This window comes from Mus musculus, chromosome 17 (assembly GCF_000001635.26).
Source record: "Mus musculus strain C57BL/6J chromosome 17, GRCm38.p6 C57BL/6J".
NCBI classification, from domain to species: Eukaryota; Metazoa; Chordata; class Mammalia; order Rodentia; family Muridae; genus Mus; species Mus musculus.
The window spans coordinates 83,340,695-83,363,570 of record NC_000083.6 but is presented as its reverse complement, the minus strand read 5'-3'; the positions used below and the strand labels follow the sequence as shown (position 1 = coordinate 83,363,570).

The 22,876-nt window shown below is 43.3% G+C and overlaps 1 protein-coding gene across 14 annotated transcripts in view; it reads right to left on the bottom strand.

Moving 5' to 3' along the window:
- Eml4 (echinoderm microtubule associated protein like 4) overlaps positions 1 to 12,641 on the bottom strand; it is a 129,432-nt gene extending 116,791 nt beyond the window's left edge. For 6 of the 14 annotated variants that reach the window (XM_006525155.3, XM_006525157.3, XM_006525158.3 and 3 more), the window contains exon 1: positions 12,332 to 12,641. In XM_006525155.3, the coding sequence (XP_006525218.1) occupies positions 12,332 to 12,356 (25 nt within the window). In that variant the 5' untranslated portion in view covers positions 12,357 to 12,641. The remainder of the gene's footprint in view (positions 1 to 12,331) is intronic. The other 8 variants (NM_001286567.1, NM_001114361.1, NM_001114362.1 and 5 more) reach the window with 3 other exon arrangements.
- Positions 12,642 to 22,876: the final 10,235 nt, after the last annotated feature.

The following is a 22,876-nucleotide window of genomic DNA, read 5'->3' as shown; positions in this document are numbered from 1 at the left end:
AGGGATAAATTGATTTGTTTTTTTAAAAAACAGTAAGTCTTAAATAAAAAGGGAAAAATCAGAAACACTGATCCAATAGCATACACACCTCTAGAATCAAGTATACCGTGTCTGTATGTAAAAAAGAACATCCAACTTACTGCAGAAATAGCTGACTTCAGAAGTAGACTGAGATGCTGGGAACTGTATTCGGGTGAGTTTCTGTTACTGTGATAAAATACCATGACAGAAGAATTCCAGAGGGAATGGGAGGGATGTGGCAGGGCTGAGGAAGCAGGGTGGAAGGAAGCAGGAAGCTGAGAGCTTACATCCTTAAATGCAAGCAGGAAGCAGAAAGCTGGAAATGTCATGAGGCTTTTAACTCTCAATTTCCAACTCCAGGAGGACACCTCCTCCAACAAGGCCATACCTCCCTAAATCTTCTCTAACAGTGCTACCAACTGGGGACCAAATGTTCAAATATTTGACCCTCTCGGGGATATTCACATTCACACTGCAGGAACATTCTGTCACATCCAAAAGCAAGGGAAACCATTATGGTCAAAATTCAGAGGCAGCTTAAGGATTTGTTTTTGGTTTTGTTTTGTTTTGTTTTGTTTTGTTTTGTTTTGTTTTGTTTAAAAAGAAAAGGAGGGGGCTGGAAAGATGGCTCAGAGGTTAAGAGCACTGACTGTTCTTCAGAAGGTCGAGTTCAAATCCCAGAAACCACATGGTGGCTCAGACACCATCTTCTAGTGTGTCTGAAGACAGCTACAGTATACTTACATGTAATAATAAATCTTATATATATATATATATATAAGATTAAAATAGGACAAATGCATAAAATCTGTGAGTTTTATCTTAAAAGGTATATAGAAAACAAAAAGACATGTTACAAGCCACCAAAAGATATATCAACACTTGTGCGTTAAACTCTAGAGAACAGACAACTTCTTTAGCAAACTATGGAGGGAAAAATATACACAATAAAGAAAGCTAGCAATGAAATGTAATATGTGTGGATGTTAAATATAAACCACTGTAAAATGGTATTCAGGAGAATGGCAGCCAGAAGTGGTGGAGCAGACCCGTCACCCAAGCCCCTGAGGAGGCCCCTGAGTTGAGTATAGCCTGGAATACAAAGCTGTTCCAGACCAGCATGCACACAGGACTGGGATAACAGAAAATGAAATGGTACTATTTGGTAAGAATGCTGGCTTACCTTTTTTTAAAATTAATTAAAGGAAGGCAGGCAGGCGGGCAGGCAAGCAGGCATCTATCCACCAGCAGAGGGTTAGTCAGTGAAGGGCTTGCACATACACATGAAGCTCTGAGTTCAGATCTCTAGCACTCACGTAAAAGTTAGACATGTTGTCCACATCTGCAAGCCCAACACTGGTCAGAGATTACAGAGATCCCTGGAGCTCATTGGCTAGCATAGTTGAATCAATGAGCTACCAAACAAAAAGTCAGAGAGACCCTATCTCAAAATGTGATGCAAGAAGTTGGCTTGGTGAATAAAATACCTGCCACTCAGCCTGAAAACCTGAGTCTGATTCCTGAAACTGACATAGTGGAAGGAGAGAATGAATGAACTTCTATAAGACGTGCTCTGACCCCCACACATGCACAACAACGACGTGTGTGTAAGTGGGTAAGTAAGTGTGAAAAGGTAAAAACAAGGTGGAGAATAGTGAGACACACCCAATATTGACCTCTAACTGACACATGCATGTAACACAGAAATGCCCGCAGGAACACAGACACATACACACACACAAGTTGTTAATCAGGGGTGTCTCTGAGGTACCCTAAAATAACACTGTCAACTGCCACTTGTTGGCCTCCCCCTAGAACTAGATAACAAATCCCTACTACTGAAGATCCCACACATCTTAGCTGCAGGACATAAAGAAAATATGGTGACTGGGCTAGACTGGGCTACCATGACGTTGCTAGCTAGTCTTCACGGTGCTAGACCTGTGACACAAGCTGCTGGGAGGAGAATGGTCACCAACAGCCTCATTTATCTATGGACCTTGTGTGCCTCAGTACCACCGCCAGGCAGGAGGGGCCCACTGGGGCAACAGTGTCAAGTCTATGGAGACAACTAGGTGCTTTCTTACTGGGCTTGGCACTACCCCACAGGAGGGAAATCATGTATATTTGGTCTCAAGGCTGGGAAGGTCATAGGCCCTAGGAGAAGCTGCTGATTATTGTTTTCCTAAACAACCATGATGTGCCCGTCAAATTGCCTTTTAAATAACAATGTTGATGGCCACAGATCACTTTAGTCAGAACAGTTTTTTGCAGTTATCAGCAGGCTGAGGATAAATGACTGCTGAATATCCCCGGCCATGAACAAGACATCTCCCTTCTCTAAGGCACAAGGAACACTGCACAAGGAGCAGAAAGACTGGACGAGATGGACAAAGCCAGGGGAGATGTGGAACGCTGATTCTTAGGCATGGTGTGGCTGTCTAACTCGAACTCACAGAAGCTCTGGATCCCCACACAAGCTTGGGCCTACAAACACCCTCCCTGAGGGTTTATATGCAGCTCATGGTTGACAGGGGAGAGCTATTCTCTTCAGTTGTGTGGCCACTGGTAAAGTGTCCTTGCACCTATAAATCTACTGAATTTATTAGGCGCACGCACGCACGAGCACACACACACGAGCACACACACACACACACACACACACACACACACACACACACGCACACACACACGAAGATAAAAATAGAAGGGAGACTGCTAGGGAAGAGGAAGTGGAAAGGATGGAGGAGATTTGTGAATGTGATAAAAATATACTGTACAATGTATGGAAATGTCATAATGAAATCCATTATTATGTGTTATTTAACACAGGTTAGTAAAACAAACAAACAAACAAACAAACAAACCAACCAACCCAGAAGTGGTGATGTACACCTTTAATTCCAATACTTGGGAGGATCATGAATTCAAGACCAGCCTAAATACATGATTCCCTTTCTCAAAACCAACCTCACCCATCCTAAAGTCAAGGCGAGAAAGAGTAAAAAAGGCGTGGGAAGAAGACATTGAAGCAGGAGTAGCCCAACAGAGGGTGTCAAAGGCCTGTGCAGGTGTCAACATCCAGGTGAATGAAATAGACCCCTGCCCTCTCATGCTGGAGCCCAAAGAAGATGAAGATGTCTACACGAAGGAGTTAAGCTGGGAGCTGGTGAGGAAATAAGAGACAGAAGATTGCTTAAGCAAACTGAAGACCAGATTCATCACAATTTGAAAAATTAGTTACAAATATGTTGAGAAATCTAAAACGAGCCCTACCCAGTTATAAAAAAACCATCACAGGTGTAAATTCACGTTCCCCCCAGAAGCACACTCTTATCTCTGACTACTCTGCGATAATGACAGCTTTTCATACAGCTAGAACAAAGCTGGCCTTTAAATACCATTCTCCACAAAGATTATTAAGTCTCCCTGAAATGACGGCCACTCCAGTACTGGAGCAGGAAGAGCACAAGGCAAACTGGATGACTAAAACTGATCCTCAATACTGTTGGGTATACCTCAGCTAAAGAGCAATGTCCTTGGCTCACAGGAAATAACAAAAAATGTTCAGAGGGTGATGGGCATCAGCTCAGAAACTTGCCTGGTGTCTGCAGTGGTCAGAGTGTCAGCCCCTGCAACTGCAGTTACAGACAATTGTAAGCTGCCATGTGAGTGCTGGGAATCAAATCCAGGTCCTTGGCAAGAGGTAACAGTGTTCTTAATGGCTAAGCAGTCTCTCCAGTCCAATTTCTCCATTTTTCAAACACCCGAAGGACTGAACAAAACATAAAATGTCTGTCTGCTGAGTCTGAACCCCGGCAGCCTCTGGCCCAAAGGCATATTTCTCAAAGTGAAACCTAGGGATGCAAAGAAGCCACTTGATATACACACTGACAACATTCTCACAGGCGCTTTTATCTCAAGGGTGTGCCCTGGAATTTTCTGAGAGACAGCTAGTTCCATATTTTTTTAAATGCTACACATCATGGAATATCATGCAAAGTTTATACATTTTTTAGATTTATTTATTTATTTTATGTATATGAGTACACTGTCGTCGTCTTCAAACACACCAGAAGAAGGCATCAGATCCCATTACAAATGATGGTGAGCTACCATGTGTTTGCTGGGAAATAAACTCAGGACCTCTGGAAGAGCAGTCAAGTGCTCTTAATCACTGAGCTATCTCTCCAGCCCATTTATACAATTTTTTAAAACCCTGTATTGGAAAATGCCAGGGTCACAGAAAAGCTGCAAGAACAGTAGTAATGAAAAACAAAACAAAACACCACCCATATGCTATTAACAAATTCACTCACAGGTAACACTGTCTGTCTGTATACCTGTATATGTTTGGCTTTTTACATATGTATATATGTGTATATATTCACCTATAAAACATGAAAATTTTAAATGAACCATTTAAAAGTTAGGCACAGTAGGTATGTAGTGTTCTCCGAGGCTGAGACAGGACTATGGCAGTGTGGGCTATCCAGTGAGTTTTGGCTCAGCCTAAGACACACAGCGAGCCCTGCCACAAACAAGAGCAAGTTACAGACACCATGGTTCCGTCTCCCTACCAACTCTAGTGTCTATTTCCTAAGAATAAAAATATCTCCATGCACAACTGTAGGATAGTTATCAATGTTAGTAAGCTAAACACTGATATAATAATACTTTGATCTCTTTTACCATGTAAACTCCAGTGTTGATTCAATAATATTCTTTGTTGTATTTTTCTCTCAAAAACATAGTCCAATGTTTTAGGCTCCTTTAATACAGACTATTTCCAAAAACTATAAAGTGTGTGTGTGTGTGTGTGTGTGTGTGTGCACTATTCACTCATGGCAGAGGCACACAATGTCTACTGGCAGTATTTGTTCTCATTATGTGTTCACTGCACTGTCTGACTGTGCAGTTACTATTTTCCCTTGCAACCACTAAGCACACAATAGGGAGAACTGTAAGGCCATGCAGACATCCTGCTTTTCAGCACATTCCCGTCTAGGTTGTGAGCATGATTCCTGTCTTATTTGGTCACTGATTCTTACTTTGGTCTCAAAAATAATCACATGAATTATTCATGAAGATAAACATAAAATTTTAAATTAAGCAGGCTTCAACTTTTGAGTACAGCCCCATATGCTTTAGATATTAAGTACAAATTCACCACTTTAGGAAGACAGACTAGAGAACAAGGAGCAGACTCCAGGATAAAGACAAACCTGAGTTGGACACTGAAAAGTGAAATTCTATTTAGAACTATTTAATTAGTAAATCAAGGCAGACAATTGCATTTAAAAAGTTAAAAAGGAGCTGAAGAAATGTTCAAGGGTTGAAAACATACTATTCTTGCGGGGGTGGGGGGCAGTTTAGTTCCCAGCACCCATATAAGCAGGCTCCAACTGCTTTTATCTCCAGTTCCAGGTGACCTGGTGCTGTCTTCTGGCCTCTCAGGGACCTGCACTCACATGCACATACCCAACCCTCACTCGCAAACATATAACTGAAAAGTTAAAAAAAATTAAAGCTAAAATAATAGATGGTAAATCTAAATCCTCTTACAAGTCAAAGAATCATTAGACAAAGCAAATTATCATATTCTACCAATTTTATAAGATCATATTATAACGCACCAAATCTGTCTTCCTTCACTTCATCCACAAGTTTTAAAGAGACCGCGTGCTCCTCACTGTAGCCTCTAAAGCTCACTTACTTTCATATGCCCGCACTCCTAGCTCCTCTCTTACAGAGAGAGCTTAACCTCCAAAAATGTTTACCTCGCAAAATGTTTTACCCACAGAAGTTTACACTACAGTCTAAATCAAACACACAAAACTGAAATTTAAAGTTCCACTCATTATCATGTGGAGTACTCTCTCCTCCCTTCGTCTTTTAAAATGTTGGTCTTGTCCATTAATAAACTGATTTCAGAATCAATTAATAGGTCATACACATGACTTGCAACTCAAAGCATCACCCTAGAACCTGGGCCAGAATTCTTTATTGGACTTAATCAAATCTAATATAATCCAAGTATAGAATAAAAAAATGTATGAACTCCAGTGGTAGAAAAGAAATCCAAGGAGTAAGAAAAGGTACCAAACACTGAGCATGTGGTGAACACCTTTAATCCGAGCGCTCACAAGGCAGAGGGAGTTCTGGATTTGAGGCCGACCTGTTCTACAATATACATGAGTTTCAGGAATGCACAGAGAAACCCTGTCTTGAAAAAACATACAAACAAGCACACAGAATGAGGAGGAGAAAGAGACAGCTACCGAGATGGCTGAGGACGTAGCTCAGTGGTAGGTCACCTGCTTGTTATGCATGCAACCCTAGGTCCAATCCTCCAGTACTAAGAAGAAAAATAATTGACAAAAACAAAGAAGCTGGATATAATGGCACACACTTATAATCCCAGCATCTAGGAGGTAGAAGTAAGTACATTAGTAAGAGTTCAAGGCCAGCCTAAGTTATATTGCAAGTATGAGGCTAGCCTGGGCTACATGAGGCCCCTGTCTTTTTTTAGGGGTGTGAGATAAGAAGTAATGATACTGGCTGGAGAGTTGGCTCAGCAGTTAAGAGCACTGATTGCTCTTCCAGAGGTCCTGAGTTCAATTCCCAGCAACCACATGATGGCTCACAACCATCTATAATGGGATCCAATGCCCTCTTCTGGTGTGTCTGAAGACAGTCACAGTGTACTAATAACATTAAATAAATCTTTAAAGAAGAAGAAGAAGAAGAAGAAGAAGAAGAAGAAGTAGTAGTAATGCTACAAATTGTAGTAGTAGTAGTAGTAGTAGTAGTAGTAGTAATAGTAGTAATAGTAGTAGTAGTAATGCTACAAATTGTATGTCCTCAAAGACATTTTTAATTTGGCAGGGGGCAGGAATGGCAAGGAATTAAACATCCTGTGACTTCAAGTCTGGGTGATAAAGTATTTCATGTAAACACACACACATTTATATAATTCATAACTTCAATGTAGCATTTATAAAACGGCCAGTGACTTAGCATCCTTGTCTATGATTTCAAAAACCACTGCAGAGCCTCAATTGCTATTCGATGTAAAATGCAAATAGAGTGTTTTCCTTATCTAAACACTCATCAACCAAGGGCAAAGTCTGAATTTCAAGTGTTTAACTTTACAAAACTGCCATTTTATAAGAAACAAAGTGGAGTGCTTTAACAGTATAAATCTACAAAAACTGATTTAAGAGGCTTCAAAAGTCAATCATTTTGAAAGGAAAACCTGCTTTTGAGGAGAAAGATTCTAGATTTGGTTGTTAGAGAAAGAAAAATAAGCCTTCCTTATTCATATAGCTTTAGAAATAACCTCAGACTCTCTGAACCTCAATTCCATCTACAAAGGGGTAACAATTTAGACCTTAAGACCGCCATACAGATTTTAAAGGATAAAGGTTCTTTGTAAACTACAAAGCAGTATGCTAAGTTAAGGTGTTGTCCTAATCTAAAGCACCCAGAACTATAACATAACATACATACATAACATAAGATCCACAACAACCTGGGAACCTGCCACATGGAGAAGTAGTTGTGAGCTTCCTTCAACTTCAACGTGGTCGTATGAGCCATCAATTTAAATATCAAATTGTTTTCACACTTCCTATGAACAGTGAGGTTTTATATAATATAGATATGAGCTCTCATTAAGAGAGTTTTCCTATATCTAATTCAGATATAGAAAATAGAAATTAAAACAAATAAAGACCTAGTCATATAGTCCCTGGAATTTAGACTGCCAAATAAATTATTTCATAACTTGAAAAAGCCAGACTTTATAGACAGATATCTAGCAATCTCCAGATGTTCGCTTTCAGCAATCACTTGCTCTGATACACAGCACAGTGTCCGACATGGTGCTGCCTTCCTTTGTCTCTGTCCCTGGTATTTTCCTCACTTAATAAACATTTCTAGATGCCTATTTAAAGATAGCAGTTAGCTCCTAAAGGACAAAAGCATGTGCTTTTCTTGTCCTTTCTTTAAGGGTAAAAAGCATAGAGCTGGAGGTCCATCTATGTCATTAACCACACATTTAGTAATAGTCTAGCACACTCATGCTGTAAATATTGTATCACATTTGAGTTACTATTCACATCATGTTACATATATTCTCTTCTTGCACATGCTAGTTAGTGTGTGGTATGTTCGCATGTTCAAGTATATATGGGTGCAACTGTGTACGCGGATGCATATGGAGGCCTAAGGCAGACATCAGGCGTCTGTCTCCATCACTTGTCACTGAACCAAGAACTTGATAGTACGGAAGGTAGAATTACAGGCTCACTGCCACACCCATACATTTAGATAGGTGCTGGAGAGCTGAACTCCTATTCAACAAGCAATTTATCTACTGAACCATCACCCAAGGCCCACTTAAGGGTATCTTGAGCCCTTCAAGACAACCAATAAGAAATTAAATTGCTTAGGAAAAACCCAAATGATTACATGAAAGTAAAAAAAAAAAAAAAAAAAAAAAAAAAAAAAGGCTTACTGAATATTTAAAGGATGTTTGAAACTAGATTAGTATTGAAAACCAGGCAGGCATGGTGGCATGGTGGCATGTGCCAGTAGTTCCAGTTACTGAAGAAGCAGCTCCGGCAGCACGGTGGCTTGAGCCCAAGAGTTTAAGACCAGCTAAGACAACATAGCATGAGTTTGTCTTACAAATATATTTTAAAAGCTTTAAAAGGGCTTGATGCAGTAGAACACTCCTATAAGTCTGGAGGTAAAGACAAGGCATCAACAGTTCAAGGCCAACCCCAGCAATGAAGTGAGTTCAAGACCCGCCTGGGCTATGCTAGAACCTGTTCAGAAATATAAAAATGAAGTACTGCATTTGCTTGCTTGCAAAGAAGGCAAGATTTAAGCTGAGGATGTAGTTCAGTTGGTAGACTGCCTACCATTACAAAGTCATGGGTTCAGCCCTCAGTACTCCACACACCAAGGAGCACCTATAAACATTATAGTGATACATACTCAGTTAGATAGACACAGACCAGTCAGCCCAGGATGCATGAGAAAATGTTATTTCTTACACATAATAGCCTTCATGTATTATACTTTGAATTTTATATTGTAACTGGCATGGTTAAGTTTATACTTTCTTTAAGTTCAATGCAAATGTTCATGTTTAGGCTAATCCCAAAATAAATATATTGAAATTAAAACTTTCATTACAAAAAAAGTGGGTGTTAATCTAGCACTTGGGATGCTGACAGTGAAACAGCCTCAAGTTCAAGGCAGCCTGGGCTACATAGTTAAGACCCTGTCTTAAGGGTGGGGTTTTAAAACCAACAACCACTACCACCAAACACAACACAACACAAAACAACAAAAACTGACTTAAAACCTGAAATAAGAAAAAGATGCTAAAAGAAGACTAAGCGTAAAATGTATCCAACTCCTGCCTTAAAAGTCAGTAAGATCAGCGAGAAAGGCTTTATTTATTGGTGGTTTCCTGCTTTTGCAAACACACCTGAGGTTTAAGATACATATTGTGAGACATGTGTGTATACCCATACTGAGATGTGGTGACAACGCACCAAAATAGCGTGGGGTAACTTTAAAAACGTGTTTTCCAAGTGCTGCCTTTCAAATGACCCTAGTGTAGGTCCTGAAAGATACTAGGAGATACTATGTAACTAGGAGAAACTGCATAGTACAAGCACCGGCTAGCCACACTACCTGGAATTCATCAGCTGCAGAGTAAACGGATCCTTCAGTTGTTTTTATGTAAAACAAGGGTAATACAAGAAATGTGTAACTTCAACGTGGCAGCAAAATGGCCAATCATTTAACATTCCTATCTCTGGTTTCCAAATCCCCTATGTTGGTGTCTTATAGAATGCATGTTTTTCTTATCTAATCACTCTAACCACAGGCATAGTTTGGGTTTCCTTAAATTCCCTTAAATAATCAGCTTTTACAGAATCATTCTGCTGATAAAAGCACTGAATTTTTTTGCTTATGAAAATGTAGTCTTCTCACAATTTTCCAAAACCCTCTCTAGTATGTGAAAGGAGATAGAAGCATCATCCACTTCCTTGAAAAAAAAAACCGCTTTCCATGTTACCCTAGAAGAATTTCACATGTTTTGAATTTTTTAAGTTGAAAAAAGAAGTCTTTACACATAAGTGCTTTCTTTTACGCTAATGGCTCTCTTGATGATAAAATAAAGATCAATGTAACTCTAAGCTCCAGGCTAACGAACTGCAGGGGACAGAAACAAGCAACTTGGCAGAGCTCTGCTTAAAGGCTACTAGTAAAATATACCAGCTCCCCCCCTCCCCCACCCCTTTAAGGTTTCAATTAAGATGGGGCCTAGTTTTACTCATAGAAAGCCACAGAAAGAGAAAGCACAACTCCTGTTACAAAGTCTCTTCAGCGAAGGCAACTCCAGAAAGGAGACAAAAACCATCCCCTTCCTTTACCACTCAAAAGATGGCAATTCAATGTTCCGATCACAAAAGATGGTGTGAAATGAATGTTTAACGTCATTATGTCTCTTTAACACAACATAAAAATGGGATTTGTTTTCCTGATTGCAACTCTTTCTGTTGTCTCTACTGGATTAGTTACGCATAAACTTGTTTAACAAGGCATATACACTTTCAAAATTAACTTAAGTGTTTCAATTGGTGAAAAAGGCACTTTTAAAGCCCTCCAGAATTCCTCAGCACAAGCACAAGAGTAAAGATCACATTACATACAGAGATTATCACAGCCCCCCAAAGATACCCAATCTGCATGTTAGCAGACACGCAGGCCAGTCTACTAGCCAGTATGAACTGGGGAAATGAACCCAGTCACAAAACCAAAAAAGAACAAATTAAGAGTTAATGCCTGGCTAAAAGGAGGCCGAGAAGGAAGTAACTTCACTATGTAAGGAATTACAAAACATCAAAGGTTAGATAATGGACAACAGGTGTCTTTGGAGAGAAAAGAACCACAATGCATTGCTCCTATTTTAGGATTTCCATTCTCAAAGCTGTATAACAACAATGATTTTTTTTTCCCCTCAAGAAAGTCAAGACCAAAATTGTGCCTTTACTATTTAACAACTGTAAGAGCCTGATGCTCTTCTGTTTACTTTTTAACTTTACTTTAAAAAAAAAATCCATCTAATCCCAATCTTGTGTGGGCAGATTAAAATATGGCTTAGTGCCAGATGGTTTGCTGATCAGTGAACATTAACTAACTAGAGATTTATTATCACGAAATGGAAAAAGAAAAGCATCCGACTATACACGCTACTACCACATAAACTAGTCAAATATACAAATCAAACCCAGTCGCTGGTATCACATAACCGCAGTATCAGCAAAAACAGAATCGTTTCTCTCACCGTAACACTGAAATCTCTACAGTAACTGGATTCCAGTGGCCTCAAAGAATAGCCATTCCAGACACAGGTACTGGTTACCCTGGAGTTCTGTTCCTCAAGTCAGTCACAACATTTAGCACCTGTACTCTGGTTAAATGGAACACTGAGAAAACACTTCAGCCAACAGGATACCCTATCCCTTTCTCTCCATTCCACAAAGACAGCATATTCCAAAAATGGAGAATCCTTTCTTTTCCGATTGAGGCCCCCTCTTATGGGTTCATTGGGCAGGATTACTTCTCTCCAGCACGCATGGAGAGCATACTTCTGCTTTCACTCTTAAAGAGGGTCCCCCAACACAGATGCGCCTCTTCCTTCCCTGTATTGAGTAGATGATAATGCTCTCCACCACTGCAAAACGTTCAGGGAAGTGGAGGGAAGCTGTCAGTTACTGAGGGCTACTTAATAAATCTTCAAATATAAAGACTGAAAGGGGTGACTCCAATCCAGAAGTGGGACTGGGGATTCCTACTCCCTCCGGAAAGGCTGCCCCAATCTTGCCTATCATTCCGTTTAAGTGGAGAGATGTACTCTGAGGGAGAGTCTGTATTTGATGAAGGGGTGCCCTGACTTTAACGGGGTGGGGGGGTCAGAAGAAGGTGCTAAGTGTACCGGGAGGGACGTAGCAGCGGCTGGAGGGTCGTTGAGGGGAAGGAGGGCCCCCGCACTGAAGGGGGCTCTGGGAAGAAGGGAGGGTCTGGAGGCGAGGGCTGCATGGGGGGAGGGGCCGCCCGTCCCGGAGGCGGCGGCGGGGCTGCAGCCTCGCGGGGACCATGTGCCGGGAGCGGCGGCCACCCGCAGGGGCAGCCCGGGGAGCAGGGCCCGCGGCGCGCGCGCGCGCAGGAAGCCGGGGTCCCGGGTTACGTACGAGGGGCGCGAGCCCGCGGCCGGACTCACCGAGGCTGCCGGCGAAACCGTCCATCTTGCGGGGACCGCGCCGGGCTCGGGGCTCAGCGGGGCGGGCGCTTCATTCAGCGCCCCGACCGTGCGGCGGCCGCGGGACCTGACCCGCCGGTTCTCAGCGTCGCCCGGCGCGGCTTCCGACTCCCGCCGCCGCCGTCCGCCGGTCAGCCCGTCAGCCCCGAGGGTCAGTCGGTCAATCAGGTTGAGAGCCGCGCCGCCCGCCGCCTGCCCGGCCTCTCTCCCTCTCTCTCTCTCTCTCCTAAGCCGCAGCCGTGAGCGCCGCGCCGCGCCGCGCCGCGCCCCGCCCCCGCGCCCGCGCGCAGCCACGGCTCCGCCCCCGCGCACGCCGTCACGCTTCCGATCCCGCCCCACGTGACGGAACGGGGCGGGGCTTCCCGCGACACGCCCCTCCCTCTCTGCCCTGCCTCCGCAGCCGCAGAGAACTCTTGAGAGTTAGGAGGCTATTGGCTGCTCTTGTGTTCCTGGCCCGGTTTCGCCACCAGGATTCTCCAGCCCGAAACTGGGTCTGAGTGGACGGGGCTCGTGGGTGTCCTGCTGCTAGAAAGCTGACCTGCACTGTGGGATTCTTTCCCTCTGGGAAGCCCGCGGAGCACAGTTCTAGAGTTCTTTTGAAGGGAGGTAACGAGGAGGCTAACGAGTGAGAGGAAAGATTCCCCTTCTTGGGGTTCCCCTCTCCTCTAGTCAGTGAGAATTCTAGGTAGAGACAAGACTTTTTGACCAGCCTGAGGCCATGTCTGCCACAACCGCAGGTTCTAGGACAGAGCACAAGCAAACAATGTTAATGCTGGATGAAAAGAGTTCGTCTTACCCAAGTCTTATGAGGAAAGTGCACGTAAAAGACTGGCTTGGCTTACTCTCCTTTTGTTCTTCCCATCAGGGCACAAAGCCACCGGATAGCCTATCAGGAAACTATAGCACAGACTATTAGTTTTTAAATAAACCTTAGTTCTAGGCTCAAATCTATGAAGTCACCTAACTAAATTTAGGCCTTGCTTTAATTTATTTGCAAATTCAAGTGCTAGACTGTACCTGAGGCTGACCTCTGGCACACGCATGCACAAGCACAACCAAAACTCATCCCATCTTCTTCAACCCTCTAATCTTTTATTATTATTATTTTATTTTTTAAAGATTTTTTTTAAATTTATATGGGTACACTGTCACCCGGTTACAGATGGTTGTGAGTCACCATGTGGTTGCGGGGAATTGAACTCAGGACCTCTGGAAGAGCAGTCAGGGCTCTTAACCGCTGAGCTATATCTCTCCAGCTCTCAACCCTCTGATTTTATCCTCTTTCCTTACAAAGACATTTGAATAGTTTAGGTCCCTTCTAGGTCGATGTGCAGATTAGAGTAACAAAAAACTGTAAGGTGTCTCAGAGACTAAATTAGATATACCTTTTAAAGTAGCTGGGTTAGGAAAAAAATAAGAATGTCTGTTAATAGAGTTGTAGGTTACAAGGAACAAATTGAAGTAAGGAGAGAAGAAATGGGGAACAACAACTGCCATGAAAAGAATTGACAGAATTAAATGGTTGAAAGGATTGTTAAACATCCTTGAAGGATACCTCTCCCCTTTGATGCCTTTTTAAACTTCTTTCCTAAGGGCCTGGGAGTGTACCTCGGTGACCAATTGTGCTTAGTAAATAGGAGGCACTGGGTTTGATCCCCAGCTCTGGAAACAGCCAACAAACAAAATCTAACTTAAAAACTTAAGGAAACATCACAGCAAACCTAGGAGGTCAGTGTTGTAAACAGGACACAGCAAGGCTGAGAGATGACAGTCAGTAATGTGCTTCCCACAGAAGCAGGGAAAGTGTACTGATGTACACTTACAATCCCAGATCTGGGAAGGCAGAGACAAACTGAACGCCAGGGCATCCTGGCCAGCCAGCCTCCACAGAGAGGTCCTATCTCATAAACAGCTCATGAGGAACTGTACCTGAGGCTGACCTCTGGCACACGCATGCACAAGCACAACAAATGAAAACCTGACATTGGCTTTTTAAAAAATGTTTAACTAAAAGAAGAGAATAGTAAGTCAGGTTTTCTTCTAGCATGGTGAACCAATTTTTAAGTTTTCAATAATTGAAGTAGAACTTGATTTCCTACTTATAGTAAAGCCATATATATAGTATATATATGTATATATTATATATGTATATATCACATATAGGTATACATACGTATATATTACATATATGTATATATGTGTGTATATGTATATATTACATATGTGTATATATTATATGTATATATGCGTGTATATTATATATGTATATATTACATATATGTATATATTACATATATGCTATACATTATATATAATTGCTAGAGGCATTCTGATTAATTTCATATGATTCACATTTTAAAAAGAAAAACACAAGTATTATACATTTAAAATTCTACAGCACTGCGTTACTGAGTATGTTCTTGACAGGAGACAAATGTCTATTTTGGCTTGCCATCAATGAAGGCCAAATTCTCTACTTACAATGTACTTATCTGATGACTGCAAGGACCTTCCCCTTTGGCTTTGTGTGTTGCAACCCTTGCTCCTCCCACACTCCTCACATACTGCCAGGGCCAGCTGTATGTCCATATGGTGTTCTAACCTCTAGCCCTGAAATTCTATGCTGGGACGCCAGGCAAGTCAGTGAGCTGAGCCACAGGAGCACTCCCGAAATCTATCGCTAAACAAAAGTAGCTGGCACTGATTCAATGCAAATGGCCGTGGTCTGGGTGGAATATTTCACTAAGCCTAACATCAAATGTATCCCCAACTCTTTGAAAGCTAGTTGCCCCAGATATCTAGTTATTCCAATAGTTCCTGCCGGAGTGGAATACGTGACTAAGGGAAGGAAGGCTGTGATGGAAAGATGCGCCTTCTTACACACTCAGTGCAGGCACACTCAGGGCAGGCACACTCAGGGCAGGCACACTCAGTGCAGGCTCAGGCTGCCGGGCATGCTGTGTTTTCCTGTAAGCTCAGCACCCTGGAGGCTGAGTCAGGGAGACCAAAAGGTCAAGATCATCTTCACATCCATAGCAAGTCTAAGGGGAGCCTGGACAAAAAGAAACCTTGTAATTAATCCTATCTTCAAAAGTAAGACAGACAAACCAACAGGAAAAGTGGAGGCAAGGGATGAAGACATCTGAAGATCAAGCATTGTATATTTCATGATAAATCTGCCTGTGTCAGTTATTTTTACCTAAGTAATCCAGATTTATTCTAACCATTGAAATCAGCCAAAGAAGTTTTTAAACAAAAACGAAAGCAAAAACAAAAAACAAACCAAAAAGCTGAGACAGAAAAAAAATGAAATTAAAAACTCAGAACAATACAAATAAAGACTGAAGAGATGAGTAGGGTAGTCTCAATGGGTAGGGTAGTCTCAATGGGTAGGGTAGTCTCAATGGGTAGATTAGTCTCAATGGGTAGGGTAGTCTCAATGGGTAGATTAATCTCAATGGGTAAGGTAGTCTCAATGGGTAGATTAGTCTCAATGGGTAGGGTAGTCTCAATGGGTAAGGTAGTCTCAATGGGTAGGGTAGTCTCAATGGGTAGGGTAGTCTCAATGGGTAGGGTAGTCTCAATGGGTAGATTAATCTCAATGGGTAGATTAATCTCAATGGGTAAGGTAGTCTCAATGGGTTGGGTAGTCTCAATGGGTAGGGTAGTCTCAAGGGTAGAGTAGTCTCAAGGGTAGGGTAGTCTCAAGGGTAGGGTAGTCTCAATGGGTAGAGTAGTCTCAAGGGTAGAGTAGTCTCAAGGATAGGGTAGTCTCCATGGGTAGGGCAGTCTCAAGGGTAAGGTAGTCTCAATGGGTAGAGTAGTCTCAAGGGTAGGGTAGTCTCAATAGGTAGGGTAGTTTCATGTAGGGCAGTAGACCGTGCCAGGAAACGTGGTAAGACTGAGCAGGTTGAAAGTCCCAGAACTTTGTATCAGAGAATGGTAGGAGCTTCGCTTGCTTCCAACCAGGCCCTTGTCACGTGACCACACTCCCTACATAGGAACGTGATTTACAATCGTGTAGATGAGAGTTTTCCATGCTACTGAGGTATCTAGAGACCCTGAGAGTTAGCCAATAAGTTTCCCTTCCCAGACATCCCTTCCTACAAAAGGTATTTAACCTCTGGTCCACCCTGAGGAGGTGATACACATCCATTTTCCAAGATGAACAATCAGTAAACAATTTGGAACCAAGGACTATCTCTCTCATCAAGAACCACCACCGTGGGGAGCATGGAAAAAGCCTTTGTCTACAGAGCCCCGCCATCTAAGTCTCCACAGAAGGCCCCCTCCACACTCCCAGACATCACTATTAAGCTACCCCACCCCCTGCTCCAGGCTCCTTATCATAGGCCTGTGGACCCTGGACCCTTCCGTTCCTGACTCCTCTGCAAGGTTTTCAGTGGTGACTGGATGCCCAGGAGTCAGGGAACCTCAACTTTGGTCTCCCACATCTTAGGCTGCGTTTTCCCACCCCCTGAGCAGTGTATCTGCACTTCCTGAAAGCCCATCACCCTACGGTAGGTATAGAGTAAATGTGGAAGTAGTCTCAGTGGGTAGGTGTGGGGAGCGGGTGTGGCGGCAGTCCCAAAGGCGCCAGGGACTGCAGCTAAGTCATATGACTTGCACCTGACTTCCTCATATAAGCCACAAACATCTTGAGAGCTGCGCAGGTGCACCAGGATACCGGTGAATCCAATTTGATGGAGATATGCCCCTGCTGCCCTGATTAGCTGAAGCTGCGTGCCTGGTGAGGTGGCGTGGCCTGCTGTGCGTGGATGAGAACTGAGAGTATAAAAGAGTGAGAGGCCCAGGGTTCGGGGGAGATATAAAAGCAAGGGAGATATATAAACAAGGGAGATATAGAGAAAGAAGAAACAGGACTGAATAAACGTGTGCAGAAGGATCCTGTAGCAGCGTCGTTCTTCCTGGCCAGTTGAGCGCGTGCAAGAAGTGGTGCCGAAACCCGAGAAACATCTTCAGGCACGAGTGAAGACCCCCTGCTACAGGGAGGATTCAGAACTGCATCACTGGGAAGGAGCGGTAATGAAGTGTTCCCGTAAAACAGACTGTTGAGAAGGATCCGGCGTGGATTCAGAACTCTTCAGCTGGGGAACGGTACTGATGAAGAGAAAGAAGAAAGATGAGGACGGAATAAACTGTTGTTAGAAGGACTGGTGGTCGTGTCGTTCTTGCTGGTCGAGAGCGGGCGCGACAGGTAGGATAGGCTCAATCGGTAGGGTAGCCTCAGTGGGTACGGTCGGCTCAATGGGTACAATGTTTGCTGTGTGAGCCTGGAGACCTGAGTTCAAGTCTCAGAACCCATATAATAAACTAGCACTCCCCACCCCCTGGAAGTGGTGGTGCATACCTTTGGTCCCAGCACTCAGGAGGCAGAGGCAGGTGGATCTCTGAGTAAGGAGAGAGTAAGAAATGCTTGAGAAAGCAGACTCTACCAGGCCCTGTACACATACATTTGATCCTAGCACTTGGGAGGCAGAGGCAGGCAAATCTCTGTGAGTTGCAGGCCAGCCTGGTCTATATAAGGAGTTCATCAAGGCCAGCCTGGGTGACACAGTAAGGTCCTTTCTCAAAAAAAAAAAAAAAAAAAAAAAAAAGAATGACTGGTAAATAGACAGGTAAGCAAGCAGACTTGGGTTAGTCTGGGAATATAGCTCAGTTAGAGTACACGCACAGAGCCCTGGAGTCCATCCACAGAACCACATAAACTGAGCCTGGTAGTGAGTGCATGGCTATAATAATCCCAGGATCAAGAATTCAGTGTCACACCATTGCATACACTAGCAAGCGTTTGCTGAAAGGACCCTGATATAGCTGTCTCTTTTGAGACTAGGCCGGGGCCTAGCAAACACAGAAGTGGATGCTCACAGTCAGCTATTGGATGGATCACAGGGCCCCCAATGGAGGAGCTAGAGAAAGTATCCAAGGAGCTAAAGAGATCTGCAACCCTGCAGGTGCAACAACATTATAAACTAACCAGTACCCGGAGCTCTTGACTCTAGCTGCATATGTATCAAAAGATGGCCTAGTCGGCCATCACTGGAAAGAGAGGCCCATTGGACACGCAAACTTTATATGCCCCAGTACAGGGGAACGCCAGGGCCAAAAAGTAGGAATGGGTGGGTAGGGGAGTGGGGGTGAGGGCATGGGGGACTTTTGGGCTAGCATTGGAAATGTAATTGAGGAAAATACGTAATAAAAAATAACAACTTTATTGAATCATGGGGAAAGAATTCATAAACTTACAATTTTGCTATATGTGCTTAGTGTCATTAAAAATTCAATTCTGCTTTAAAAAAAAAAAAAGAATTCAGTGTCACCATTGGCTGTATGGTAAACCAGAGGCCATGCTGAGCTATGTGATAAATGGTCTTAAAAACAAACCAACAAACCAAACCACAACAAATGCACCCAGACTCCAGAACGGTAACATTAGACTTCTAACTTCTAATCTCAGCTCTATCACTTACCAGGTAAGGAAGATTAGACACAGTATCTAATTCCTGCACTTCAGGATTCCATCCGAAGCATGTGATGGTCACATCTCTGTGACCTGTAGATGCTGAGAAGATAGTGTGCTGATCCAGATAAAGCCGCCAGAACAGGTCTCAGGGAGCACTACTGCTGCTGCAGTTTCACAAGCAGTCACACGTCTCCTCTGCTCACCAGTATGTCCTCTAGTCTATTCAGTAGTAAACAGTAATGATTAGCATGGAACCTAGTCAAGCTAAGGTCACCAACCCAACATCCAACGCCCAGCTGCTGTCAAGCCACCAGCATAAATTTGCCCATTTTATATTTCTCCAACGAGATGTTGCAAACTGCCCCAGCAGCTATAATGAAGCAAAACATTTGACATTAGTCTTTCGAAACGATCATGCAGCAAGGTATTACCATTAAACAGGAAACACACTTAGAACGCCAAATGAATGAGACAGTTGCTAATTACTGGATGCAAAGTTGTTGGGGATAATTCTTTGGAGGGGTTTGTTTTGTTTTCTTCTCAATAGAATCATGTAGGTTGGTCACCTTAAAAGGGAATTTATCCTTAGATTATTTTCACTTAGAGACCTTTAAGTACAATTAAAATGTTTTATTATTCTGTATTTAGAGTGTACTCCTGTGTGTGTGTGTGTGTGCGCGCGCGCTAATGCACCCAAGTGTTAGAGGAGAAGTTTCAGGTTGGTTCTTTCCTTCTACCATGTAGGTCTTAAGGATTAACTCAGGTCACAGGGTTTGGCTGTAGGTGCCTTTTACCAGCTGAAGCATCTTGTTCAAATTAACAATTTAATTAAACAAAATAATATATGCACCATTTTTCATGAGCTCAAGTATTACATATGTTATATACAGCTATGCCAAGTACAAAGACTTAAGATGTGGTCTTCCTTTCTTTCTTTCTTTCTTTCTTTCTTTCTTTCTTTCTTTCTTTCTTTCTTTCTTTCTTTCTTTCTCTCTTTCTCTCTTTCTTTCTCTCTTTCTTTCTCTCTTTCTTTCTCTCTTTCTTTCTCTCTTTCTCTCTTTCTTTCTCTCTTTCTTTCTCTTTCTCTCTTTCTTTCTCTCTTTCTTTCTCTCTTTCTTTCTCTTTCTCTCTTTCTTTCTCTCTTTCTTTCTCTCTTTCTCCCTTTCTTAGACAGAGTTTCAGTCAATACAGGCTGGCCTCAAACTCTCTGTGTCACTGAAGATGATGTTAAACTTCCGATCCTTTGCTCCCATCTCCCAAATACTTGGGTAGAAAGCCTGTGCCACGATGCCTGGCTAAAATGAGAAGTTTGACTCTATGCCTAGTTACCTTCCTCTGGGTCCAAATAAGAACGTCGTCGTCGTGAGAAGAGCTGCAGAATACTTGCGAGGACACACATGACCTGCTGTCAAAGCTCACAGCTGGAAATAAAACCACAGCCTCCTTTGCTGACCTCTTTGTTTTACTCTCTCTCTTGTTTGATGTCCTTCAAAAGTAACTATAAATGTTTGTGTGCTTGCTTTTCTCTCTGAAATTCTTTTTAGTGTCAAGAGAAATTGTTTTGTAAAGGAATGCTATCTTTTCAGCCCCTTGAATTTTATTGTTTGAATATTTTTTTAAAAAATGAAACTAGCCAGGTGAGGTTGGCACACACCTTTATCCTGGCACTCGGGAGTTGGGGCAGGTGGATCTCTGTCAGTTTAAGGCCAGCCTGATCTACAGAGTAAGTTCCAGGACAGCCAGGGTTACACAGAGAAACCTAAATAGATAGATAAACAAATAATAATAAATATATAATAAAATATACTTACTCCATGATTACTACCAGTGTTGACTTGAGTGTTGTCTTTCATCTAAGACTTCTCAAGTCCTACCTGCTTTCCAAAGGAAGAGATGAGCCGTGCTGCAAGGTCTGGGTAAGTGCTGAGATCTATCCTGTGGCTTGCTAGCCATGCCTTGCACGGGTGGGTGTGTGGGGAGGGGGAGGGGGAGGGGGTGGGGGTGGGGGTGGGTCGTTGTTTCAGGGATTCATGAGTAAATGAATGGACACCAACTGAACCTAATGTTGGCAACCCTAATGGTGCCATCTCTGATTAGCTCAGGGAAGAGAATCTCCTGGGGCTTTCTCCCAGTGCTGACTTAGCCGTGATGCCGAGGAGTGGGGTCTGAACGTGTTGAACCAATAACCAAACCTGTCCGTTAGAGAATCAGCTTTAAAGTTTCCTTTTTATGTGCTTGAGCTTCAGCATTTTAACAGACGTTGGGCAAGCCTTAGAGATAATAGTTAATAATTTTCAGGTGTCTGTCAGGCACACTGGCTCTTTGCCCCTTTGGGGATTCACAAGCAGCCTTTTACAAAATTAAAATTCTACAAGAAAGTATTTTCAAACATCAACGTTAGGATGGAAAGCAGCCAACTAGGGGGATTTAATTCTCAAAGGTAATTACACAGGAAGCTCTCTCCTTGCAAATAAAATATTCCCGAAAGGTCATTTGTAAGTCAGTTGTTTGAAATTAGGAACAGGGCTATAAATGATGACTAGTTTGCTGCTTGCCCCCCCTCCCCCCCAAAACATGTAGCGTGCTGATCCTAACCTGCCTGTGCTGAACCCAGAGTGATGACAACCGTACTGAACCATCTTGAACTAGACAGGTCTGAAGTTGAATATTGTCCATTGTAAGCATCGGTGTGGGTGATGTTGCAACCTAAATACAACGTGTACCGCCATTTAAACTTTCAAAGTGATGACTTACGGATGCCCTCACGAGATGGATCTCATTATTCCGACTCTTCAGACCGGGAAGAGGAACCTGAAAGTGTAGGGACTAGAAAAGGGGGGAGGGGGTTGGGGAGGGATCAAAATTTGAACCCATATCAGTTTGCTTCTAAAGGCCAAGTTCTTCTCAAGGCACCTGTTCGCCTTTTGTGTCTTTGGGGGTTTCCTGGAACTCTGTGGACGCCCAGGTGAAGCACTTCTCAGCAATACAGTTTGAGAAACAGTGGTGTGATCAAAGAACTGCTTTGTGGAGATTAACCTGTGGGTGGATAAACGGGAGGAGGGAGTGGAAGTGTGGAATCCAATTAGGATTGAGTAGGGATGTCGCTGGCCGGAGAGCAGTTGCAGAAACATCCAGAAGAAAATAGGGTGAAGGAAAACAATGCACAGATCCCTTGCTGGCCCGCTTGGCTGGTGGCCTCCCGGAACTGAGTAAGGAGGAAGGCATAAAGGAGGGTCCCCCAGGTTCCTGGCCATGGAAAGAATGGTGGTAGCATTTACTGAAAGTGGGAAGCTAGGGACAGGAGAAAAATGAAGATGAAAATATACAGCGATTAATTTCTTTCTGTGGGAAGCTGAGGGGAGTCAGAGGTTATCTTTGGCAGCTGGGGCCCAGGCACGTGACCTAAGCCATTTGTATAGTATAAGCGAGAGAGCGGCATGGAGCTTAAAAAGGGACTGAGAAAGCGAGGAATCTCCGTGATAATGTTGGGGGGCGGCGACCACAGCAAATACCAGCGCAGCGTCCCCACCCGCTTCTGTCCGTAGGTGAAGTTGGCCTTGCTCTCTGTGCCCTAGACTTCCTGGGTTTTCTTGCCAGCTTCCTGTGGCTGTTCTTCCAACTTTCCTGCCAACGAGCAGGCCACTTGATACCCTCTCAGTGAGTTTCTTCTCTGCCTGAGTTAGCCAGAGTGGGTTTCTGTTGTTTGCAGTGGAGAACCCTTGAGTGGGTACAAACTCCGCCTTTCGTTTTAAACAGACTTAGGCTTGGTGAAGTCTCCAGTGCATGGCTTCAAATGTGGAATTCATATTTAGGGTGGGAGTTGGGGCTAAGTCATAGAAATAATTAGGAGAAAAACTCTGCGAGGGCCTGGAAACAGGCTGACTGCAGAAGCTGAAGGAGCTCCGATATCCGACAACCGAGAGCAGGCATGAGGTTAGACACAAGGATAGGCGGCAAGAGGGTGTGGACGGAGCCTGCCACCCGGTTACAGGCTCCTGCAAAGCATCTATCTCTCTTTTACT